The sequence below is a fragment of the Pseudorasbora parva genome, chromosome 1, assembly GCF_024679245.1.
Source record: "Pseudorasbora parva isolate DD20220531a chromosome 1, ASM2467924v1, whole genome shotgun sequence".
In the NCBI taxonomy this organism is placed as follows: domain Eukaryota; kingdom Metazoa; phylum Chordata; class Actinopteri; order Cypriniformes; family Gobionidae; genus Pseudorasbora; species Pseudorasbora parva.
The window spans coordinates 9,084,891-9,112,188 of NC_090172.1; the positions used below are offsets into that span (position 1 = coordinate 9,084,891).

The 27,298-nt window shown below is 37.8% G+C and overlaps 1 protein-coding gene across 1 annotated transcript in view; it reads right to left on the reverse strand.

Annotated features, from left to right (window-relative positions):
- The window catches only part of phlpp2 (PH domain and leucine rich repeat protein phosphatase 2), a 97,749-nt gene that overhangs the window by 35,268 nt on the left and 35,183 nt on the right, over positions 1–27,298 (reverse strand). Inside the window, exons 4-5 of the mRNA XM_067417300.1 lie at positions 3,999–4,189; positions 1,387–1,512 (exon numbers count right to left, since the gene is read on the reverse strand). Coding sequence (XP_067273401.1) covers positions 1,387–1,512; positions 3,999–4,189 — 317 coding nt within the window. The remainder of the gene's footprint in view (positions 1–1,386; positions 1,513–3,998; positions 4,190–27,298) is intronic.

Below are 27,298 nucleotides of genomic sequence, written 5' to 3' on the forward strand. Positions count from 1 at the left end.
TCCAGCGATTGGGTTGTTTTAATCCTGCAGTTGGGTTAAATATTTGCTTAAGACAACCCAATTGCTGGGTTAGTCCATATTTGACCAAACATTGGGTTGTTTTTTTACCCTGAATTGTTTAGAGTGTAGACATTTACCAGAATACAAGTCTTCAATGATGAACACGTTTTCAATGTCTAAACTAAAATTTGTCATTTAGTCAAAAAGAAAAAAGTAAAAGAGTCAATAAGAGGCTGAAAAGTATGTCAAACAGATATCATTTGGTATTAATCTTGTATTATTATAGTGTTGCTTGACAATATTACTAATAGTACCACAAACAAACTCTGAAAATGTATTCAGAAATGTATTCAAGGTGTAAGGAAAAAAACTGTATTGCTGTTTTACTAAAGTCACACCACTTGACATTGATGTAGCAAAGTTATTAAACCATACAATTGGTAGATTTTTTAAGAGGTTTGAACATGATTGAACATGAGGTTTTTTGTTTCTATTGGCAAAAAATAAAAAATGCCACTGACCTGGATGTCTGACTTGGCCAAGTGTTATTTAGGTATTATTTATGTACTATTATTCAAATTAACTTTTTTATATATTTCTATTTAGCTTCATTTTTTTTTTTTTTTTTTACAATTTAATGATTGGGGGGAGGGGGAGAGACTCATTCCCCCTAGTTTATTGACAAGGCATTCATCTAATATTTGTATTTTATTTCAGCTTTATTTCAAATTAATAAAAAAAAACAGTTTTAGCTTTAGTCAACAATGATTTGGACTGGATTAAAAGGCTCTTTTATTACTGAGACAGTCAGACCTCACAGCACAGTGGCCGTAGCGATGCACAAACACACACACGCACGCACACACGCTCTGTTTCTCATCTATCATGCCACCTCAAACAGCCCTTTACCTCAGGATCACCCTTGCACACAATCGTTCAGAATGCGTTTTGCATTATTCAGGACGTTTCTGGTGTAGGGGAGTTAGCTGTGCTCTCCAGAGATGGTCAAACCTCATTAGACTCCAGAGACACAGCCAGAGTTTGGAATGCCAATTAATTAGGTGATTAAGACAAATGAGGACTAACAGAGCGCAGGGAAGCCGAACAAAAAAGAAACACAATGCAAACAAACAAGTTCGGGACAATAAATGTGTGTGTTTAAAGCACAAATGAAAACACAGACAGCTGTTTCAGCAAAGCTGTTCACTACAGGCGGTAGGTACGGTGTGTGTTCCTTCGTACCCAAAACACAAACATGTACAATCTTTGACAGGTTTTTATTGAAAAAGTGATAGACGAGAAAACTCTGACCCGCAGTTGAATCACTGTGGGTTTCCTAATGAAATCTTAATGCATGCCTAGATTAGATAAAGCACATTCACTCACTTTAGAAGCCTGCCGATGCCAGCGCTGGTAGTCGGCCAGCGTGTCAAAGTTAACGTAGTAGGTCTGGGCTTGCGGACCAGCGGAGCTGAACATCAGACAGTGCTGCCTCCTCTTCACCTCTTCCACCTGAGCCAAGAAAGGAGCACGTCAACTCTTTATTTTCTCTGATATTACAGAAATAATACACTTTAAAAGAAAACACTTAATTGCAAACTAAATGCTTTTGGAAACTTAAATTATGTGTGAAATGCAATTAAATGAAAATGCATTATAGTTTAAATGTTATATTAAATGCAACTATTTAAACTTTTTGTGACCATTTAAGTAGGACACCCAAAAATGAAAATTAGCCCATGATTTACTTACCGTAAAGTCATCCTAGTGTATATGACATTCTCCTTTTAGACAAATACAATCAGAGTTATATTAAAAAAGGCCTGGCTAATCCAAGTTTTATAATGGCAGGGATTGTTGCTCTGTTTTTGAAGTCCATAAAAATGCATCTGTCCATTAAATAACGTGCTCACACAGCTCTGGGAGGCCTTCTGAAGCAAATCGTTGCTTTTGTGTAAGAAAAATATCCATATTTAAAACTTTTTTTATGAAAGTTCCGGCCGATCGCCTTCCGTGGAAAAGTGTTGAAAGTGCCTTCTCGGAGTTCAAGATGCGTTCGCGATGTCTGACGAGCGTAACTGGTCATGTAAGCCTTTGAATTGCAGAGGCACTTTCAACACTTTTTCCATAAACTGACTACAGAAGGCAATTGGCCGGAACTTTAATTAAAAAAGTTTTAAATATTGATTTTTTTTACACAAACGTATCAATTCACTTCCAAAGGCATTTATTAACCTTCCAGAGCTGTGTGGAGCACGTTATTTGACGGACAGATGCATTTTTATGAACTTCAAAACAGAGCAACAATCTCTGCCATTATAAAGATTGGATTAGCCAAGACTTTTAAAATATAACTTTTGTTAATCTGAAAGAAGAATGTCATATACATTTAGGATGGCTTGAGGGTGAGTAAATGATGGGCTAATTTTCATTTTTGGGTGAACTAACTCTCTAAGCACATATTTATATAATTTTATAATGACTTCTATTGTCTTTTAAATATGGTTAAAGTGCACTGCTGAATGTACTGACAAGCATTTATGGCCAGCTAAAATATACTTTAATGTCATTTCTATTGAAACTTGAATATGTAAGTAATTATAAAGTTGCGATTTAGTACATTTAAAATATATTAAATGTAACATCAAATAAACTACAGTTCAAATTATAATCAATTACATGTGCTTTAGTATGTTAGTCAACACAATATAAATGTACTTCTTTTTTAAGCATGACAAATGATAATTAAAACAATGATTTAAAGTAAAATTTGAAGTAAAATTACTTTTTAGAAGAGTACTTGATTGTATTGAGAAACAGGGATGAAAGTGTACCCTCTTAAGTACACTAAAGTATTGAAGCTTGTTTCCGCATTTTTTTTATCATACAATTGTGAGATTTTTTGCAATTTTTACAATTGCAATTTTTAAAATGTTTTATTCTGTGGTGGAAACAAGCTTCCATATTTAAGTGCAGTTTGTTTCATTAGTATATTATCAAGTCCAGTTTTTTTTAATATTCAATTATAATTTAAATGGTTAGTTCACCCAAAAATGAAATTTACGTCATTAATGACTCACCCTATTTTCGATGCTTCAAGAGATTCTAACTAACTATCTGCTATTACATATGGACAACTTTGCTGATGTTTTTATTCCCTTTCTGGACATGGACAGTATAGTGTGCAGATATGCTGTCGGACTCAATATAAAATATCTTAAACTGTGTTCTGAAGATGAACTTACGGGTGTGGAACGACATTAGGGTGAGTCATTAATGACATACGGTTCATTTTTGGGTGAATTAACCCTTTAAATGCACATTCAATACAATAAGCAGACTTATCTTCCACAAGAGTTACAAGAGTAACAAATAAATAGAAGTTTCTCCACCATTTCTGCCTCCAAAAGACAATTTTGAAATTCACAACCAAAAAGAATTCATGTAAGGGCTTTAACAAAAACACATTTCTGCTTTTAAACCCTCGGGGCTGCTCGACTGCTAGACATCCTCTTGAAGTGTATTACTGTAAATTGAAACTGAAATGATTGCATGCTCAAAGTATTGTCTGTGGTATTTGACAGCATGCCACACATACTGTCCATATACATGCAGCCGCAAACCCAGAATATTCCTTTAAAGTCACAGCGAAATCAAAATGGAGAATTCTTGTTTTTTATGGAATATTGCAGCGTTTATTGTAAATGACTGATCCGTGCACATCGTTAGTTTTTAAAATGCATGTGCCCTCCTAATCATTAAATCAATATGACCTCACCTCCCTCTTTCACTCAGATATCCATCACAATAGGGAAGAAAAGACTATCGCAACTTTTGTTTCATGCCAACTTTAACGAACGCTAAAAAGATATGTCTGATTGGCATGCGTCTCACTCCCTTCCCTCCTCATCCTCATTCATTCGCAGCTGTGTTGATGCATCTGCTCTCTGTTATCTGTTCTCGGAGCCTGGTGTGTGTGTGTGTGTGTATACCCCTACCTTCCCCCCGACCAGGGGTAGGATGTGCATCTTGCCGGTCAGACTGTCCTTGACAGAGGCCACGATAAGACAGGTCCCGCACAGGATGACCTGCCGCTCAGCCCATTTATGGAGCTGAGTCTTTCCCTTCCTGACGCTGAACACGCCCTTCAGAAGAGTCCGCTCCTGCTGGTCTGCGTTCACCGGTTTCTCTGTGTGGACACACAAAGACACACAGCAATCGACCCACTGCCACTCACAATACAGATAGCACTTATCAAACTGAACAAGAATACACTGCCTGGCCAAAAAAAAAAAAAAAAAAAAAAAAAAGTTGCCAAAAAAAAAGTGTTTGGGCAAATGCTTAAGAGTCTATGATCGGATCATTATTGCAGTGATTATTATGTTGCTAGTGTGTGTCTTTTAATTTCTAAAGGCCCTGATAAACTTCGAAATTAAAGAACAAACTGATGTGATGTCATTTTGAACAAAATCAGGCCGAAACGATGTTTGTTTGGTGTTTGTTTATGGAGTTTGAAACAGCTTGGTGGAAAAGTAAGCTTTGGCTGGTAAACACCCCCGTACTTGGTCTTATTGGTCTGTGGTGATTACGTAATAGGTGCACTTTTAACCCTAACGCTCAAATTAATGAATTGGTTTGAGTAGAGCCAACGCAAAATAAACAAATTAGTTAAAACGTATAAACTTTTATGAGCATTTAGAACTTTCTCTTTCTTCTGAGTTCTCAAAACTGATACATTAAGTAATCTGAATTGTATCATTGTTTTGATTTTTTATGAACTTGTTTCTTTTAATTTAGACTAACTTAAATTTAACTGAAACTGGGCTGGGTTTCTATTTCCCAGCTTGCTTTGCCATGACTCCAAAGGGAGCTAAAATGAAGTGGTATGTAATGTTTTTTGAACGAAATAAACATTAAATGGGAGATTTAGAAGGGATTAATGTTTTGTTATGCTAGTTTAGAAGAGTTTCTGTTATGTTGGGTGTTTTTTTTTTTGTAGGGTATCCTCCATGGTGACAAGCAGAGCATGAGCTTATTTTGAGAACTGAGATATATGTTAAATATTTTATATTGCTGTCCTCATTCAGCAAGTCAAGTGCTATGCTAATGCTACCAAAGCACTGTGTAACCAATTAGCAAGGTGGCATTTATTGACCTGATTAGTTAAAGCTAGTCAAGTTTCCACTACAAAAACAATTACATTTTTGTTAAATGTATGAATTTGCTTACTCAAATATTTCAAGTTCAGATCAATTAAACAATTGTCAACTTATTCCAGTGTCGGTGAGTGAAGAGTCTCTGCCTTTTTTTTCCCCGTTCATTTCTCCTGTTTAATCCGAAGAGGTTAAACGTCTGCGAGTGAAAATATGAACACACTGGAAAGCTTCTTTACAGTAGAAAATGAAATTGTACTTCTGATTAAACGACACTGACACCGTTTTAACATGACAAAGCTGCTTGATTTTAAGCAGTCTATTGTATAAAGTGATATAAATAAATGTGACGTGACTTTACTAGAGTGCCGAATTGCAGAGCTTGTGGAAACAAACATATTCACATTTGCTATGATCAGATGCTTTTATTATCTTATTATTAAAATGCTTGTGGTTTTCTAAATTTGACTGTTTATTTTGTTATCGAGAGGAAAGCGCACAGCACATATTTACACATTAATCGAAACAATGTCAGACGTGTGCTAACTGTACTGTATATCACTGGTCACGTATTTCAACCTTGAGTGAAAAAGATTTTTGCCTTGAGTATATCAGGAACTGATATACAACCATATAGGGAGACACATCATGGCCATATTTCATGAGGACGATGTCAAGAAGCATCAGGCTTAAAATGTGAAAGAATGATTGTAAAGGGCCTTAAATTCATTGAAAGTCTTTGGGATGTGCTAGAGTAGACTTGTCAAGATCTTGACGGAAATAACATCACAACATACCATCAAGAGCAGCATCGATTTTTGGTCAAGATTTTATACAAATCTTGTATTTAATTCAACTGTTTTTGCTCTGGTACTAAAATTGGTACAGAGAACCACAAAATTGTACTGGTTTGGCAACAACTACTGAAATTTTGATACTGTGACAACCCTAGTCTTAAGTGATTTTGCATAATACTGTTTGCACATGAAAGAACTGTCTGTACATCTCTCACGCACACGTGCACACAGATTCATGTGCTAATGAAGTCCATATGTATTGTGAATTGCAAGCACGCTGTGGGACGTGGAAAGAGGGTGAATAGGGCTGGCGGTAAAACATGTCACATGTATTGGTCAGCTCATAGTGATATGCATGTATACACATACACAGCCTCCGTATGGAGTCGAAACAGAAAGTAATATCTTGCATGAAGACAGGCCATCAGATGGCTCAATCATTAACCAGTATAGCTTGTGATTGTAAATAGAACAGCTCGAGGGTGCTAGAATATTTTGGAGCATTAGAAACAATACATTTTGCAATTGTTGTATAATATATTTGTTTTAATAGTTATGTTATTAACCAATCACATTATATCTAAAATTGAGTGGAAACGTCACCAAACTTTGTAGACTTCAAAACATCTTTAACTTCAGTGCTGATTGAATTAACATCAATAACACAATCTCATTCTTCTTAATGGTGTAAAGTATGCAATATTCTGGATATAAAAATACTGTCTCCTACTCCCGCTTAAAGCAGCACTAGGTAACTTTTCAACCTTCATAATATATTTTTTAAGACTCTTGTGATGATAAATCGACTTACAATAGGTTGAATGACACGTCTGCCATAGCCTGATGGGGTCTGTATCGTTTTTAATCGTACTTTTAAACTTCGGGTTTCGGGTAGTAACCCGAGAAAAAGAAAAGAACTACAAAATTCGACTGCTTTACGGCATATACGTCACTTCCACCAACACACACACTTCCTTACATTCGGACGTGCGAGCCCAACTTTGTTCGTCAGATAATATAGTCATGTCCGAAGCAGCAGAGACAAATAAGAAAGAAAAGGTTTTGTTGGAGGAAAGCAATAAGAGTAAATGAAAAAATGATGGGATTAAAGGCAGGACGAGGATCAAAATGTGACCAGGGTTTGCTCGTCGGCGTGAGCTGAAGGAGGCGTGCCCGACCGATGCTGTCATGCTTGTTACGGTGAGCTACCACTCAAACATTGAACTGAAGTATCATATAGATTCTGTAAAACGGTAACCAATAGACTACTATAATGACGCTGGCTTGTAAACGTGAGCATCGTGATTATTTGGCGTTTGAAAAAAATAAAACCCATGAAATTATATTCATATGACATGCTGAAACATGCCACTGACTGTAACGTTACCTGGGATGAAGACATTTCACACGCGCCGCCAGAAGAACTGTTCAGGGGAACTGTTAGTGCTGCACCGACCCGCGGGACGCTTTTATGAAGTTATTTGGCCCGCACCGCACCACTGTATATATTTTTACAACACGCCGCGCACCCGCGACCATTAAATAGACATACGGGGTCCGCGGGTTATGAGACGAACCGCGCATCACTAGTTCAGGGCTATCAGGGTTGTCATGTCAACAAATGCACGCGCGATGGCATCCCCTGTTGTAGGAGGACAGATCTTACGACAGTAGTTGAGGACATTATTTTTTCCAAACTGTAGGGGGACCCCGAGAGCAAAAGTAGCCAAGTGGGGCTTTAAAGGGATAGTTTATTAATTACCAATAGTTGTCATTCATTTCTCACCTTCATGTCGTTCCAAACCATCAGACCTTTGTTTATTTCAACACAAATTTAAATATTTTTGATGAAATCCAAGTGGTTTCTGACCCCTCCATAGTCTGCAATGTAATTTCAACTTGCAAGACCCAGAAAGGTAGTAAAGATATTATTAAAATTGTTTAAAAACTAACAATAACAACTTTATTCAATCTCTCATCTTCCGTGCCGGTCTCCTACATGTTTTAGGTAAGCACCACAAGTGCTCACCCAACAGTGAGCTGCCGTTTTGACGTAAAACCCTGAAGAGCTGTCCTTTAAGAATAGCCCAACAAAATGTATAGTGTAAGAGAGTGACAGGAAAGAGAAGAGTTTGTTGAATAAAGTCTTTTTTTTTTTTGTCTGTTTTTGAGCACAAAAAAGTAATTCTTGTCACTTCATAAAATTAAGAATGAACCAGTGGAGTCACAAGGACCCTTTTAACGATATCTTTACTATCTTTCTGGGCCTTGAAAGTTGAAATTACTTTGCAGTCTGTAAAGGGGTCAGAAAGCTCTCGGATTTCACCAAAAATATCTTAATTTGTTAAGTTGAAAGTCTAACAGGCTTGGAACTAGAACTGAACGATATTCTGTTTTAACATCGACATCGCGATGTGCGCGTGTGTGATAGTCACATCGCCGGAACATGTGATGTGAAGGGTAGTAGCCCATGGTGTATTAAGAGAACGGTAGCACACAGTAAACACAAGTTTGTTGCTGGAGTGACATGAACGTTCCGCGTGCCTGCAGATTGATTGGTTCGCTGTGTCGCTGCTCACTGCTCACGACCAAATATTCACTGCTAAAATGCGCGACGAAGAGGATCCGAAGATGAAAAAAAAAAGGTTCGTACCAGAAATCATCTTTTTGGGACTATTTTGGCTACATAAAGGAGGATGTTGAACAAAAAGAGGTACTTTGCATGGAGTGTCTTGTGGCCAAAAAACAAGAAAACACCACCAATTTGTCTGATCACTTAAAACGGCACCACAAAGATGATCTTTACGACGAATACAAAGCAGGGAGCGACATTAACGCTTGTCCGGGACATGTCATTTACTTGACTGACGGACAAGAGCCTGATTAAAACAAAAAATAACTAGCGAATCACCAAAATGCAAGAATGTTTGTGCATTAATTTAATGTAAGTGGCGATCGATTGTGGATAATAATATATAATGAACTGATGATAATAAGGTCGCACTGTTCACGCTCGTGCAGCCTCTCGAGGAGAAATTACAACACTTGAGCGTTTTCCTGAATACCATCACGACTGTAAATGACACTGATTTCATATGACAGTTCCATAAACAACTAATTAACATTCACTTAGTCACTTACATTTTAGATGCAATATTTAGTGTTGTTGTTCTATTTCAGCAGTGAAAATCGTTCACAGCAGACCCGTAACACATCTCACTCATAACAACAAGCGTGAACGATTCTGCGTTTGAATGAATCGTTTGAATGACTCAGTGACTCACTCATTAAGAAGGTCACCTGCAGCCACCTACAGGAGGTTTAGTTTCATGTACCATCTAATTACATAACGTACTCTTTGGCTCCTCTGAATGGCACATCAAACACGAGGACCCGGCCCGGCCATGGGCCATACTCTCAGGTTAATTGCTGGTCAGACTAGCACAAAAGGCAGACCACAACTCTTCATCCCTTACATCCCTCTAGCCTATAACTTCACGAGGAGCAGTGTGAGATGCGCTCATACAGAGAGAGCGTCTCAAGAGAGTCTGCACTTGCTGATGGCTCTTTGTTGGAGCTGTTGTGAGACGAGGGTCAGCGGATCAGACTCGGTGAGGGGATATGCTGTCTGGAAAGATGCTGAAGAACAACAGACAGAGCTGACAGTCTGAGTAAGGCAGGACTCGCCATCTGATCACTGACAGCTCCAGGACCGTGAAAGGGCATTTCTGTGTGGCCAAGCGAGTACGAACCAGTACGAAAACTCTGAGATAGTGAATCTCATATATAATATACACCGGTCAGGCATAACATTATGAGGCAAAGTGAATAACACTGATTATCTCTTCATCAGGGCACTTGTTAGTGGATGGGATATATTAGGCAGCAAGTGAACATTTTGTCCTCGAAGTTGATGTGTTAGAAGCAGGAAAATGGGCAAGTGTAAAGATTTGAGCGAGTTTGACAAGGGCCAAATTGTGATGGCTCCAAAACGGCAGATCTTGAGGGGTGTTCCCGGTCTGCTGCAGTGGTCAGTATCTATCAAAAGTAGTTCAAAGAAGGAACAGTGGTGAACAGTGGTTTTTCATTCATGCACACAGAAAGCGAAGGCTGGCCCATGTGGTCTGATCAAACAAACAAGCTACTGTAGCTCAAATTTCTCAAGAAGTTAATGCTGGTTCTGATAGAAATACACAGTGATACCTAGAGACTCCATATGCTCTGGGACTAAAATATAAAATATCTTAAACTGTTTTCTGAAGATGAACAGAGGTCTTACGGGTGTGGAACGACATTAGGGTGAGTCATTAATGACATCAATTTCATTTTTGGGTGAACTAACCCTTTAAGGTTGTTGTCAGTAAAAACTTTTTTTTTTAAATCATATGAAAGACAAAATTTAGGAAATCGGTGTATTCACATTTAAGTTAATGAAATATACATTTTATTGTACATTTTCTGTAAACATTGCTACCTTATTTTGTACAATTAATGTTTATTTACAGTTTACAATTAAATTCTTTTTAAATGTAAAAAAAAAAAAAATTAAAGTGTGATTTTTTTCAGAGGCCATTTATATTTCGATTACCTTTGCTGTCCTGTAATATCAATAAAAATGTATGTAATGATATATGATATCACATCACAAATCTGTGATGCCTAAAATCACTTTTAGCATTTCAAGTGACTGAGGTTGTTGTTCTATTTTTAATTAATTCAGATTTTAAAAAATATAGATTTTGAATATTGTCCATTTATCGGTTATTGCTGATAAATGAATATTATAGTTGGCTTATCAGATTGCCAAAATTTTAACAATGTCACTTCTTCCCCATCTAAATGTTTTAGTGTAAAAAAGTATATATTGATAAAAATGTATATGCAAGTTTTTGTATTTATATTTTAAACTACAATTCTATTTTTTCCTCATTCATTTAGTGAAAAAAACATGCCAAATCCGATTTTGACTGTATTTTCCATCTATCATTAAACATTAAAAAAAAAAAAGTATGGCATTTCAAAGCAAATACATAACTGATATTAAATATTCATCAAAAGCCTGGAAGAAAAAAAACCTGACCAAACCTACTCTTCTCTCACATGCTAAGACACGTGCAATTTGGCACTAAATTTACATAAACCAATTTCAATCCAGCATCTAAGAAAAGTTAAAGCCTGCCTAGTCAGCAGACTTCTGACCGCACATCTCTGCTCATTCTGCTGGATGACCACCTCTATGAGTCATGGGAATCAGTGACACGAGAACTAAAAATCACACACCAATGCCAAAGTGCTGACGGCAAATGAAACACAACCACAAAACACACACCGCACAAACTAACCAATAACCTTCAGGCCAGCCCGGCCTGTGGGAGAAGACACTGGGATGGATCCAGGATGACCAACCCAAGATCCAACCCAAAAGAGAGACCGAGTAAACTCACAATGGATTCATTCAGCATAAGGGTCATTGCTGAAATGGCTCACTTCAAATGCATCTGTATTAAGAGAACAGACTGTCGATTGTGGCTGGGATAAATTCAGATATTATAATAATAGATTCTGAACTAGGCTTGGGCGGTATCCAAATTTTGATACCGTCAAACCTCCTCCCTATTTTACCTCGGTATACGGTATTACCGTGAATAATTAAAACATTATGATGTAAGGCTCAGACAGCGTCAACAAACTGTTGGCTTGTGCCTAAACCGTTCAGAAACTGAATACCAAACACTAATACTGAAACAATAACAAAATAACATGCACAACAATAGCCTATTAACAACTGGTATTAGCAACAAATAACAGTTTAAAAAAAGTGCAATACAACAGTCAAACATAATTAAATTAACATAAACATCCAGAACAGGTTTAGCGCGCACAAATGAATTAAATCAAATCACACTGCCTGGAACAACTTTAAAGAGCAGCTTATAAAAAAAAAAGTGTAAATAGACCCACAACAGTCAACCAGAGTTGAATTAACATAAAGATCTATATTATAAAAATGATTGCAAAGTAATAGGCCTAAATAAAAATAAATTCTTTCCAGTCTTCTTAACAATATTGTTTTTAACGAAAACCAAATAAAATAGGCTACCTGAATCAATTGATTAACGAATTAATTAATTAAATAAATAACAATAAATGAAAAAGAGAAAAAGAAAAGAAAAAAGAAACGAATGGCAAGTGGCATCAAATCTAGTCAAGATTTTTCGCTAGAAAAACCAACTTTGTCCGGCTTTAACAGGGCACGTTGTGGACCGACAACTTTGCCTGCGGGGCTGAAAACCGTTGTGCTTGTGGCTCCAAACAGTGAGTTGTCATTTGAGCTCCGACTCGGTCCTCTACGGTGCCGATGCCGCGGGACCTGCATCGGCTTGTTTTGTTTTTTGTTTTTTTGCAGCAAAAAAAAAACGATGTTTATTTAGGCTTATTCATTCGTTCTTTTAACGAATGAATGAGTTAACTGGCCTAAATAAACAAAATAATTCATGAATAGGCCTAAACGAATGAATGAATAGGCCTGAACGAATGAATGAATAGGCCTGAACGAATGAATGAATAAATAGGCCTAAATAAACGAATTAATGCATAAAAAAATAAGCCCATTAATGTTATTCCATTTGTTCAAATTTGCATTCACATTTTTAAGTAAGTTCCTTATGCGAGTCAAGTCTGCATTTATATGATAAAAAATACAGAAAAAAAGGTTTTCTATTTTAACATAGCCTACTTTTAAATATAATTTATTTATGTGATGCAAAGTATATGTGTATATATATATATATATATATATATATATATATATATATATATATATATATATATATATATATATATATATATATATATATATATATATATATTTTTTTTTTTTTTTTTTTTTTTTACATTTGAGCCCCTGCCCCTGAGGAACTCTCTGCACGTTTTATGCTTACCGTTATGAGACAATTGTCAGACAATTGACATTTGTTTTGTGAGGCCATCCTTAAAAATATTTTGGTTTGCAGTAACAGTAAATTTTTTTTAAAAAAGGGTCGGTAGGTAGGTCTATATTTTTTTTTTTCAAATTTTAATACAAAAAAAAAATGTACATTTTTGGTGATGGTGATTACGTAATGAATTTAAACATATCGTGACATCACTGACTGGGTCTTCAAGCCGTGCCTTCGGGCGTGTAGGCTAATTGCAGGCTATATAGACCACAAACAAATTGAAATATTTGTCAAAAACATGTTTATTGCATAAATTTCAGGTGCATTCTTTAAGAAAAGGGTCCAGCCACCAGCTAGCTGTCATTGACTCAAAGCTGTCAACCCTCCCTTTTTTTCCGGGTTTCTCGCGTATTTTAGTTCTTTTCCCGCTGTCTTCCCGTTTTAGTATTTTCCCGTGATATGTTTCTTATTTTTATGCTCGATTGTGTAACTCAGAACACGCAACTATCTGTGTCTCTGAAGTGGCTTGCACTTCTTGCCAGACCAACGCATCTGGTGATATAGACTAGTGCATTTGAATATTAAAAAGCAAAAAGTTGTTTTTATGAATTCAATTAATTAAGTAGCTATAACCAGCTATTCAATCAAGAGCAGTGAGTGAGTCCTTATCTTTTGTTTGACAGGCAGCAGTAAAGGCTACTGCCCCTTTAAGACCTAATACAGAGATATGCATCGTCTTTCTCAACTGTATAAAGTTCTCTTAAGGGATATAGACTGTCTGATGGATACTCATCAAGAACGACATGTTGACATACTTTTTGTGTGAGTTTATCCGTTCAAACGCAAGACTTGAAAGAACTCAATATTTGCGCGCTGTGAGACGTGCGCGCGCTGCGCACAGAGACAGATCTTCTCTCACTGCAGAGTTCTGATTCGCGTCTTCTGGCGAATATACTGAGTGATGATGGCGAAAATTACTGGTCATACGGCAGCACTCGCATGCATTGAACACAGTTTACAAAGATAGACCGTTTTGCCCATGTTTTCTTTTATTATCGCTGTTGTAGTGCAAGTGTGTCCATCGACAGAACCATACATAAAGCATTATTTTTCAAGTTACAACCAGTGCCGCCGCTCCCACCATGCGCTGGGGTCGAGCAGAACACACGCTACCCGGCCATAGCAACGCGTTATGACAACGACATTTCAGACTGACAGAGACAAGATAAACGGCTTTTCCGCCATTTGTTACTGTTTTGTACACGTTGTTATATTAATTATAATTCAAAATCTGTTTTATTCGCCACAATATAGTAATGATAAATGTTGAGAGCGGCACTTTTGATTCATTTTCAAAAAGGGCAGGGGCTCAAACTAAGCCCTCCCTTCTGCAGTGCACTTGCCTGGTGTGTGTAACGTGTCCATGGTCCTGACTCCTGTCACACAATGCGGCGAAATCTCCGACAGGGCTTTAACAGTCTAACGTTACAGTGAATGAGAGTATGAGCCGAGCCGAGCCGAAACGAACGCACGTGCAGGCCATAGTGTGACATCCGTTAACCATAGTGTAAACATAGATGACGTCAGGGGTTTTTCTATAAACGAAAGAACGTAGCCTTCGTTTGTATGGCCCAGGCAATTTATACATTTATAATACTTACTAAAATATAATTCATATTATTTTATTACTGTTGTATTAGTTGTTTGAAAAGTAAAAAAAGAAATTGGTCGGTCTTAAAGCCAATTTACAACCGGCAAGTCGGTCGGACTAAAAGGAAAAAAAAATAAAAAATTGAGTCGGCCCTAAATTGACAGGGTCGGTCGGGTTACGGCAAACAAGAATATTTTTAAGGATGGCCTGAGTCCCATGTCCACTTGATTCTTGTGGAGTTCATGCTTATTGCTTACATTGCCAGCTGTGTGACAAAAGGCTTCGGCAATATTACAGCATAGTCCGAGGGTGCGCTCGGTTTTTCATCCACGCAGCAGTGAGTGGATGGTGGTTTTCGGATATGCGCCCTTAGGTTCAAGGTATTTCCATCTCTTGCGGTCATCTTTTTGTTGCACAATTTGCAAATTGCCTCGTCTATATTTACCGCCTCTCCCTTCTCGTTCGGTCAAAACCCAAAATACTTCCAAACTGCAGAAGTTGTTCTTTTTCGAGACCGAATAACTCAGTGCCCGACTCGCCGTCTTTTCCCCTCTCTCTCTTTCTCATCCGCTGTCACAATAACACATATATTTAGGCTTTAAATAAATAAATAGTATTTAATATGTAAATAGTTTAATTAGTTCAACTTATTAAATATTTAATAATTAATATTTTTTTAATATTTTTTTTTGACGGTTTGAAGGTATTGAAACTGATACCGCTGCTATTTTTAGATCCCGCGGTATACCATTTTACCTTATTACCGCCCAAGCCTATTCTGAACTGCTGAAAAAAAACATCATCGCTACTGTTGTATCACTGTGTAAAAAGCACAGAGGAAGCCTCAGGAGCTAAAATTATAGAAGTTTCATTTCTGACACATGCTGTAAGTGGCAGACCAATCACAACAGGTTAGGCCTTCTGACCAATCACAGGTCTACAATACTCTGACCAGAATAGAGTAGACAATCACAACAGACTGGGCCATCTGACCAATCAGAACAGCTTTTGGAAAGGAGGGGTTAACAAAACATAGAACAAGCAATTAGGAACCTTTAAAACAATATAATAGGGGCACTTTAAAACTGCTTTGTGGGGAACTCGTGCTTTTAAGTGACTGCAAGAAACATTTTAGGGAGGGAGGGAGGGAGGGAGGGAGGGATGGATGGATGGATGGATGGATGGATGGATGGATGGATGGATGGATGGATGGATGGATGGATGGATGGATGGATGGATGGATGGATGGATGGATGGATGGATGGATGGATGGATGGATGGATGGATGGATGGATGGATGGATGGATGGATGGATGGATGGATGGATGGATGGATGGATGGATGGATGGATGGACTTTTTTTTAACCCTTTTTGAATGAAATAGGACCTGGATCATACGATTCGCAGTGAATCTGTAATGGCTAAAGAAAATTAGTTCTAAAACAGAATATCAAATAAAACATTTCCGTTGAACAGAGTTGAAGCTTTCAGAAGCCTCGCACGGCGCTGACATCCTGGGACCGGAGTTGCGCAGTAGAGAGCAGGAAGTACAGCCGCGATATCAAAAGCCCACCCATACTCTCACAGATGCAGAACAATTAATTATGTTGGTGTGAAATAAACAGTTATGGAAATGTAGAAATTAAAGCTAAAGCTCCAATCTGCTCCCAAAAATCCTGAAAAAAATCTGTTAGTGCCTTAATGACAACTTCACTCAGAGAAGATGTAAATCTCAGCAGTCAATCATGACGTCACACCCCAGAATTTTATAGCATCAAATAAACTAAAACTAAACTTATTTAAAAAAACTAAAACTTGAAATGAAATCATCGTGACGATAACTGCCTACAATGTGTGGCACGGAAACATGGTCCGACCAAACGTTCGCAAGCCAGCAGGTCCAACACCTCAAGCCATGTGAATATTCCTTGACCATGACAGAGTCGAAACTAACAACTATGCAAGTTCATCATATCTTCAGTCAACTCAGAAGATTTATGCATTTGGCAGACTTCAAAGCGACTTACATTGCATTCAAGGTACACATTTTTACATTATTGTCAGTTCTTGCTTTCCCTGGGAATCGAACCCATGACCCTGGCGTTGCTAGCGCCATGCTCTACTGGTTGAGCTACAGGAAAGCCTAGAAGAAATTAATTGCAACTTCAACACGATCGACTCACAGAACCATCAAATTAGGAATTTTATGAAACTGCTTCAACTGCCCCTCCTAATGAGGTGCTTTGAAGGTAACAAACTAATGGTTCTTCTCATGGTTAATGACTCTTTCCCATAGCTTCATTCCCATTTTCCGCTTTTATTCTGGCACTTTCCATCTTACACATGTATGTGTGATTTGTATTGTGTTTGTGATTTAGTCAAAGGAACTGTATGTAAGAAATGTATTTCAATTAATCCTAAAATGGCCCTGATATGTCACTAGACATTAAGAAATAATGTTCATTTCAAATACTTCACTGTCAACAGTAGTCCAGCCAGGATATTGTCGTTTAAAAGTTGTTGTTCAGCCCTCAACTGATGTTGATGTTGTCATGTTGTTTTTTGACCTGAAGCTCCGCCCTCCACCGATCGACCAATCACGAAGTCAGTAGTGTTTCTGCATCCGGGTTGCCAGATCTGCTCTAGTTACCACAGCTGCAGCTACAAACATTCCTGCTGGGGGGGTGGGGGGGGGGGTGGGGGTGGGGGGTTTGAAGGGATTTAAGGACCAGTTTTGGCCACCATCTTACATTCACTTCCTTTAATAAAACTTGTGCCCAATACATATTTGGTTCTGACTCCCTTTCTGCAAATAAACTGTTACTTAAATGATCGATTTTGTTAAATGCTCTAAGTGCTGTAAATGCTAAGAAAGAATTATTTTTCTGTGAACATGAAAAAAACCTTCTCTTAGAATTAATTAAAAATCAATACTGAGGGTTCACAGGAAGAACTAAAGTTAAATGTAGCCACATCAAGTTAATCTCATTAATCTTTAATCAATGAATAATCACAATGTGTTATAAATAATTATTAATATTTCCCCTTTAAGCTAATGATCACAATCCTGTTATTTATCCAGCGGTGTTAGTAAATCACATGACCCATGACATAGTGAGTGACTGTACAATCATCAAACACAGATGAGTCTATTCTAGCATGTTAAATCCCAGTGAGCTCAGCTGTCTGACATCATAGCGAGTGATCTGGAAAAACACTGAAAGAGACTGCAACTTTACAACCCACAAGACCACAGATATGAAATAGACTTTCCTCCTGAATCTCCACTAATAGAACAACATTTTTACTGAGCGATAATGCACTGAGATACATTAGAGGTCAACACTATATGCTTTCAATGTGGTTAACAAGTGCTCAATTTCATGGAGGAATCCTCTGTAATTGTAGGAGAACAGCCGGTCTGAGAGAAGATGAAAGCCTTCAGTTGTGGAAGCAGTATTGGAGGAGGATGCCTAAATGTCCTCCAATCAGGCCTTGCAAGCAAGTCTTCAGCACTAAAGTGGCTGCCAAACAGCAAAGATGTGACTTGCCCACACTGGAAAAGCCCCCAGTAAAGCGATTCATCCTAGTCTCTGGCCTTCATGCCTCCAGCTGATATAACACTTGATGATGCCGTTAGTCCTGCCATGGGAGAAAGAGTGACAGAGACTCACGAAACCCCTCATTTTAGCACGGTCATTAAAAGAAGGAGGCTTGAAATGCTCCGCCAATCATAAAGCCATCTGGTAGTTCAGACCACACTGCAAAATTCAGTCCTCCCAACTGGAAAACTTCAGCAGATAAGAGTCTCAAAGAAAAAATATTTTGGCTAAAATAAATTTAAGCTGTGTTTGAATTACATATAAAATGTCCATCTCTTTGGATTACAACACTAATGTGATGCATATTTTTCAGTCATTCATATGAAACGGGTAAGATTTTTGTTATAGGACTAAATAAACTCAATTAGTTTTAAAGTGCCCCTATTGTGCTTTTTAGAATATTACCTTTAACGCAGTTTGTAATACAGCTGTTTGTGAAGGTAAAACGTCTGCAAAGTTTCAGATATCTAGGAGCAGGACAAATAAAGTTATTGTCTCCTAAAAGACAGAATCAATTTTGAACTGAAACGCGCATCAGCAATTCCAGTCTCAGTACCTGTTACAAACCTACGTAACAATAGCTGTGTTTACACTGTCAGGCTGAAAGTAAGTATGTCACGTTTCCAGTGTCATTCCCGGGGCTTGATCGGGGCTTCCTCTGGGCAAAAGAGGAATTTTGGCGCACCGAATACCTTGGTCCAAAGCAGGCCACCTGGGCCTTGGGTACGAACAAAGGCGGAATTTATCTATAACATACCAGCTAACGTCAGCATTAAAAAACTTTTAAAATCATTTTAGGCCAAAACTCACTTTCAGACAGCAGCGAGTGTTTGAAATAACTTCTGTTTGTGATCCAATGTGGATTCTTATCATTGTATAAGGAAGAAATATTTATATGTGATGCAAAAGAAGATGCGTGCTAATCATTACAAGATACGTAATGGCTCCTCAGTAGAGCTGCAACTAACGATTATTTTTTCTGTCGACTAATCTAACGATTATTTTTCCGATTAGTCGACTAATCTAACGATTAATTTTTTTACCCTTTGAAATTTTTCAAAATTCTGTGGCACCCCCTCGCATAAGTTACGCTAGAGATGTAACAGTACAGACTGCTCACAGTTCACTTTGTATCACGGTTTTAGGTTCACGTTTCAGTACAGTTCGGTATTTGCTATGTTCAGGGGAAAAAGGACTACTGTCAAATGAAAATAAAGAAAATAAGAACAGATAACTTAAATAGAAGCAGCAGCACAAATAAATACTATTGAGCAAAGATGAGAATAAAATAAACAATGCTTTTCAGGATTTTCAGGTAGGTCTAACATTAGTTTTTAGGTAGAGAAATGGAATTAAGTAATCAAAAGTAAAATAACCACACATTTAACTGTTTAAAATTAAAAAATAATCCTTATTAAACTTACAAAAGCTATTCAGTCAGGAGCAGTGAGTGATGTCTTTATCTTTTGTTTGACATTAAACAGACAGCAGTGAAGGCTACTGCCCCTTTAAGACCCACGGATAGTCGTCGTATTTTCTGTATAAAGTTCACTTAAGGCATAGAGTAGGCTATGACATTTTGACATACTTTTTGTGAGTTTGTCCGTTTAAGCACAGGATTTGAAAGATAACTCAATATTTGCGCGCTTTGGGACAAGTGCACAAAGACAGATCTTCTCATTCGAGTCTCCTTGCTACACGGGGGTGATGACGGTGAAAATGACTGCTCATATTCGGACGTACAGCAGCACTCGCATGCGTTTTATAAAGTTTACAAAGAGAGACCGTTTTGCCCACGTTTTTCTTTTATTATCGCTGTTGTTGTAGTGCATACCTGAGGAGTCAGCGCGTGTATCCATCGACAGAAACATACATACAGCATTATTTTCAAGTTACAATCCATAATAAAGATGCGTCATCAGATGCGAGATGAACCGAAGTGTAAGTGCGTCCCCGCAACTTTTGCTCGGGATCACGGTTGGGAAACACTGGTCTGTATTGATTGACACCGCGCTGGTTTGTTTAGAATTATATGAGCGCCGTGACCGCGCGCTGCCGCGTGATGAAGGCTTGTCGCAACTCTGTTATTCAACTGCTCTGGTTTTAAAAGCTATGTCATACTAAATGCGCCAAAATGCAATAAAACTTGTTTTACGGTCGAATGCAACGCGTGTGTGTGTGAGTGAGTAGACGTGCAAAAGGGCGGAGAGAGAAGTTAAGGAAATGCAGCTAAACGAATATGCGTGCGTCTTTTAAATAGCGTAAAAATGAATTAATGACGAATGTGGCGGCCGTTATTGATTATGTGGCAGTCCGCCACAAATTAGTCTATGTGTGGGAAACACTGTTTGGCCTCTGTTTAAAGTATTCCCATACTTTTGATATTCGCGGTCTAGGTTTTTGTGATAGAACCAGGAGCAGAAACCAACATTACGCGAGATGAACGTCTGACACGACGCGTCGACGCATTTCACGAACGTCGACGTATTTCCGTAGTCGACGTCATCGATGACGTCGACGCGTCGTTGCAGCACTACTCCTCAGTGATGCACTACAACAACAGCGATAATAAAAGAAAAACGGGCAAAACGGTCTCTCCTTGTAAACTTTGTTTAATGCATGCGAGTGCTGCCGTATGTTCGGTCATTTTCACCGTCATCGCCCAGGTGTAGAACCAGAAGATGCGAATGAGAACCCGCGCATCTCACAGCATGCAAATATTGAGTTCTCTTTCAAATATTGCGCTTAAACGGACAAACTTACACAAGTAGTATGTCTCTAACTCAGTCACAGTAATCCAGTAGTGGTGGCTTTGGGAATGTCTTTCATCCCCATGAGACAAAAATTTAATTTTCTGTCTTTTCTCAGTCTAGAAGGCACCAAATTCAAAAATATTTCACATTTCTACAACAAAAATGACCCAGTTTAAATACATATTCATCTTTCCAGCGCTGAAGTACCCCTTTAAGAAAACTTTATACAGTCGAGAAAGATGACGTATATCCCTGCATTAGGTCTTAAAGGGGCAATAGCCTTTAATGCTCTGTTTAATGTCAAACAAAAGATTGGACATCACTCACTCCTCTTGATTGAAAAGCTTTTGTAAGTTTAGGATTAGGATTAATATTTAATTTAAACAGTTAAATATGCAGTTATTTTAGATTTGATTACTTTATTAAATTTCTGTACCTTTCTGCAGGCCAGTAGGCCTGTGCATTATTATTTAATGTACACATGAGTGAGGTCACGTTAAACATTTTAGTTTGAATTTTATTTTATACTGTGAATTGTTGCAATGTGCTAAATACATTTATGCATAATCTGAAAATTGATTTATTATTTGAAACTTTAATATTAATTTAAGCAATTGCAATGCCTTGATTTTTAGTAAAGTTACACATTCATAGCCATAAATGCAATGGTTACTATTGGTTACAATTACTAATAATTGGCATAATTTCTTTCGGTGTTTCGGTTTTCGGCCAATAATTATTATTTCGGTGCATCCCTAGCTACTTTCTAACCATGAAAATGATTATTCGCATGCCAATACTTCTCATTGGCTGGAAAAGCACATGCCTTATGAATATTACTGACAATTTCTGCTGACATGTAGATGTTGAAATCTAGTGTGAATATATCACAATCGCGTGATGATTTTGAAATATACTTTTAAATTAAAATAAAAAAATTAAATAAAAAAATCAAACCATGTGCAACTATTGATTTCCAAAAAATGTGCTTTAGTGTTTTATGAGCCTTTAAAGAAGAAAATTAACCTTTAAATCAGACTCTTCAAAAAGTCTGACAAAAACATTTTATTTCTTCAATGAGGTTCAGCATGGGCTGGCTTCAAAGAGATTGGCCTGCATCAAAGAACAGTGTCTCGAAATGATCCGACTCATGCAGAGTTCAGAAATAACATCCCCCGTATAGACCAAAGATGAATAGGTCCGCTTGTTTAAACGATATAACATAGCATAGATTAAGCCTGCTCGCGGGGGGGACCAGTTGGGGCGGAAATACAGGTTTACTCAGGTCTCAGTTAAGAACAGCATGAAGCCCCGCTAATAACAAACATATAACACAAGTGATGGACTTTGACTGTGAGAAATCTGTTAGTGGTATTTTTCATCAGGAGTCTTTATGTAAGAAGAAAGTGCTTTTCTCTAGTGCGATTTGGACATTTTTGACTGAAACATTTTTTTTACGTTTTGGATTTTTAGAATTTTTTACTTCATCTGTTGGTATGAAATGGTATGAAACTTGGTAAAGATTTTGGCACTTGCTATGCAAATACAAATATATATATATAGACATGAATCGAAAAGGTTAAATGTTCCTGAAAAAATAGTCAGACTTGTACTGTTGGCAGTCAAAAATGACTACATTGGAAATGAATGCAAAGTTAATATCTTGTGGAAAAGTTTGGTACTGCCACCAAGCCAAATTATTTGAGAACAGATGGCAAAAGGCTGCACTAAATGGAACTGAATATTTTAAAAGTGCCAGAGCAAATATTGTATCAACATTTTTATGAAGAAAGAATACAGAATCAAATCTGTAAAATGAAATACTATAAATGCAAATATTCCATATCATAGAAGCAATCATCTCACCTGAAAAAAAACTGCTGTGCTGCCAAAAAACACCCATGCACCCACAGCCCAGTTTTTTCAGCAGAATTTGGTGGACATGCAGCCTTTCCGCTCTTTCTGACGGCTGTACCCTTAACCTCAGTCAGTGACAAAAGCTGTAATGTGTTTAAAAATCATATCACCTTTTTTGAAAAAAATTCTAATCGTGATATACAGGTGCTGGACATATAATTAGAATATCATCAAAAAGTTTATTTATTTCACTAATTATATATATATATAATAAACCCAATATTGAAACTTTTCACAATATTCAAACTTTCTGAGATATTCTTAGCTGTCAGTTATAATTATCAAAATGAAAAGAAATAAACATTTGTATATATGTGTATGTGTGTGTGTGTGTGTGTGTGTGTGTGTGTGTGTGTGTGTGTGTGTGTGTGTGTGTGTGTGTGTGTGTGTGTGTGTGTGTGTATAACTGACAACTAAGAAAATCCCAAATTCAGTATCTCAAAGTTTGAATATTGTGAAAAGTTTCAATATTGGGTTTCAGCTGTCGCATTTCTTTGTGTCAAGCCAGTCTTGAACAACAGACAGCGTCAGAAGCGTCTCGACTGGGCTAAAGACAAAAAGGACTGCTGACTGGTCCAAAGTTATGTTCTCTGATGAAAGTACATTTTTGCATTTCCTTTGGAAATCATGGTCCCAGAATCTGGTGGAAGAGAGGAGAGGCACACAATCCACATTGCTTGAGGTCCATTGTAAAGTTTCCACAGTCAGTGATGGTTTGGGGTGCCATGTCATCTGCTGGTGTTGGTCCACTGTGCTTTCTGAGGTCCAAGGTCAACGCAGCCGTATACCAGTAAGTTTTAGAGCACTTCATACTTCCTGCTGCTGAACAACTTTATGGAGATGCAGATTTAATTTGGCACCAGTACCTTGTTTAAGGACCACAGTATCCCTGTTCTTAATTGGCCAGCAAACTCGCCTGACCTTAACCCCCATAGAAAATCTGAGTGAAGAGGAAGATGCGATATGCCAGACCCAACAATGCAGAAGAGCTGAAGGCCACTATCAGAGCAACCTGGGCTCTCATAACACCTGAGCAGTGCCACAGACTGATCGACTCCATGATACGCCGCATTGCTGCAGTAATTCAGGCAAAAGGAGCCCAAACTAAGTATTAAATTCTGTCCATGCTCATACTTTTCATGTTCATACATTTCATTTGGCCAAGATTTCTAAAAATCCTTTCTTTGTGTTGTTCTTAAGTAATATGCTAATTTTCTGAGATACTGAATTTGGGATTTTCCTTAGTTGTCAGTTATAATCATCAAAAAAACAAAAAAACATTTGAAATATATCAGTGTGTGTGATAAATGAATATAATATACAAGTTTCAATTTTTGAAAGGAATTAGGGAAATAAATCAAATTTTTGATGATATTCTAATTATATGAACAGCACCTGTATATTGATATTGAATTATTATCCAGCCCTAGGTAAAACTATTTAACAGCATTCCATATACTGCACCTTCCTCTCATTACCTTCATGAATGCGTTCCTCTTACAGTCAGAAATAAGATTTTTTTAACATGTACTCCAATGTTGCCAAATTGTGGTACATCTTAAAAAAAAAGAGGTATTAAAAGCACAATGATCTGCACAAGAGAAACTTTCCCAAGACGGCTTTTTTGTGCAGGCGCTCACTTTTGCCACATTTTGTTGTTATAGCCTTATTCCAAAATGCATTAAATTAATTATTTTCCTCAAAATTCTACAAACAAGACCCCATAATGACAACGTGAAAAAAGTTCGTTTGAAATCTTTGCAAATTTATTAAAATGAGAATAAATAAATAAATAAATAAATAAAATCATATGTACAATATCGTAAAATATGTATTTTGCAAAACACGTTTTACTCTAAAAGAAAATGTGAGAAAGTATTCACAGCCTTTGCTATGACACTCAAAATTCAGCTCAGTTGCATCCTGTTTCCACGGATCATCCTTGAGATGTTTCTATAACTTGATTGGAGTCAGCCTGTGGCCTTTCTCCCCCGAAGACCAATAACTCGATGGTCACTCTGACAGAGCTCCAGTGTCTGTGGAGAAAGGAGAATCTTCCAGAAGAACAACCATCTGCAGCACTCCACCAATCAGGCTTGTATGGTAGAGTGGCCAGACAGAACCCACTCCTCTGTAAAAGGCACGACAGCCCTTTGGAGTTTGCCAAAAGGCACCTGAAGGACTTTCAGATCATGAGAAATAAAATTCTTTGGTCTGATGAAACCATGATTGAACTCTTTGGCCTGAATCGCAAGCATCATGTCTGGAGGAAACCAGGCACCTGGCCAATACCATCCCTACAGTGAAGCATGGTGGTGGCAGCATCATGCTGTGGGGATGCTATTCAGCGGCAGGAACTGGGAGACTAGTCAGGATCAAGGGAAAGTTAAATGCAGTCACGTACAGAGATATCTTTGATGAAAACCTGCTCTAGAGCGCTCTGGAACTCAGATTGGGGTGAAGGTTCACTGCCCACCAAGTCAAAGACCCTAAGCACACAGCCAAGATAACAAAGGAGTGGCTACAGGACAACTCTGTGAATGTCCTTGAGTGACCCAGCCAGAGCCCAGACTTGAACCGATTAAACATCTCTGGAGCGATCTGAAAATGGCTGTGCACTGACGCTATGGGCTGTGCCCATCCAACCTGATGGAGCTTGAGCGTTCCTGCAAAGAAGAATGGAAGAAACTACCCAAACATAGGTGTGCCAAGCTTGTAGCGTCATACTCAAAAAGACTTGAGGCTGTAATTAATGCCAAAGGTGCTTCAACAAAGTATTGCACAAAGGCTGTGAATACTTACGTGATTTTTTTTTAATAAACTGCAAAGATTTCCAACTAACTTTTTTTACATTGTCATTATGGGGTATTGTTTGTAGAATTTTGAGAAAAATAATGAATTTAGGCTGTAATATAACAAAATGTGGAAAAAGTGAAGCGCTGTGAATACTTTCCATATGCACTGTACTTACATTAATAGACCGTAATTTTAGAAATATACATACATTCTATTATACCATTAATAGAAATAAAAGCACTGTTTATTTAGAAAATTGTTTCATTAAAAAATATTTTTTTAAAAACCTATAAGAATACTGTTAAAGTACCGGATCCATAAGCAGTATCACTAAGAGTTAGCCTAGAAATCTAGACGCACCCTAGCGGCAGCAAATTTCATTTGCCCGCAAGTGTCGTCTAGGAACTCTCAATACCCATCTGAGCTGTATTCCTCACAATCTGGACGGGCCAATCACATCGTGTAGGCTATAGAGTCGGCGGGCGGGGCCATAATGACGATGGCCGAGTTGCGTTTGCGTGCTTCTAGTGAACGCAGAAACTGGCGAACGGTGGCGGTCTTTCGAATCAGCTTTGACCGCGACTCCGGAAGACTTGGAGTGAAGCTTTTCTCTGAGAAAAGAACAAAGAGCTGCACTGAAGTCATTCTTAAAAAGGGAAGATGTGCTCGGAGTTTAGCCGACCGGATACGGCGAATGTTTAATCAGTCAGCGAGCTCCCCTTCACCGTCGTTGCTCCGGTTGGTGTAGCGCTATCCTATTGCGTGCAGAGGGAGTTTGAAAGACAACCGTTTATCCCGCCCTTCGGATTGAGCCCTGTCAATGGTGAGTTTCCAGACCAAACATCTTGATGTAGGTCTGGCTTGTCAGGCTAAACTAAGAGTAGTAAAACCATTAAAACCTTAACAATACCAATGCCTAGGCTAGGACTAGTAGAAATTGACATGCAAATCACATTAAATGTCACATGTTAAAAATACAAAGGCTGACACTAGTAGCTGTTGGTGTTACTTCCTATTTCCTGCAACTGCTTTCAAATGAATGTATTAGTTCACCACAAAAGACTGATGTTAATAAAAAGACAGGACATATACTTTCAGTACATTATTAACCAGCTACACATTTGTTGCCAAATGGGTTAAATACCCTCTCTGATTTGTCTCAATTCCTTCACCAGACCACAGATTCAACAATGTAGACTAACACAAACTCCAAAAATATAATACTATCATAATAGTTTTTTTTGAACATACAGTATATAAATGTAAACATGAATATAAATCAGATTCACAAAAACAGAAAAAACAGCAGTGCGCAGACTGTTTTAGTTTTTACTCAGCTGAACATGATGTTAAATGTCAGGATTTTTAAAAAGAGCAAAATATGGTCTGAATACGTCTGCATGTGCTCTAGACACGTCTCTGCCCACGTTTCGTTGTCTACTTCCTGAGCATTACCCCTGAGAAGTTAAGGCTCCTCGCAGATCAATACCTTATTAGTGGCTAAATCCAGCAGCACAGATGATTTATTTTTGTAAAGCCACAGCAACAGCCAGGAGATCCCATTTCAAGAGGCAATTTGGTGCAAAAGAAGTAAAGCTGCACGATTAATCGCCAAAAGATCGAGATCTCGATTCAAACACCTACGCAATCTTATTCCTACATGTCAAAGATTCGGCTATGTCTATAAACCT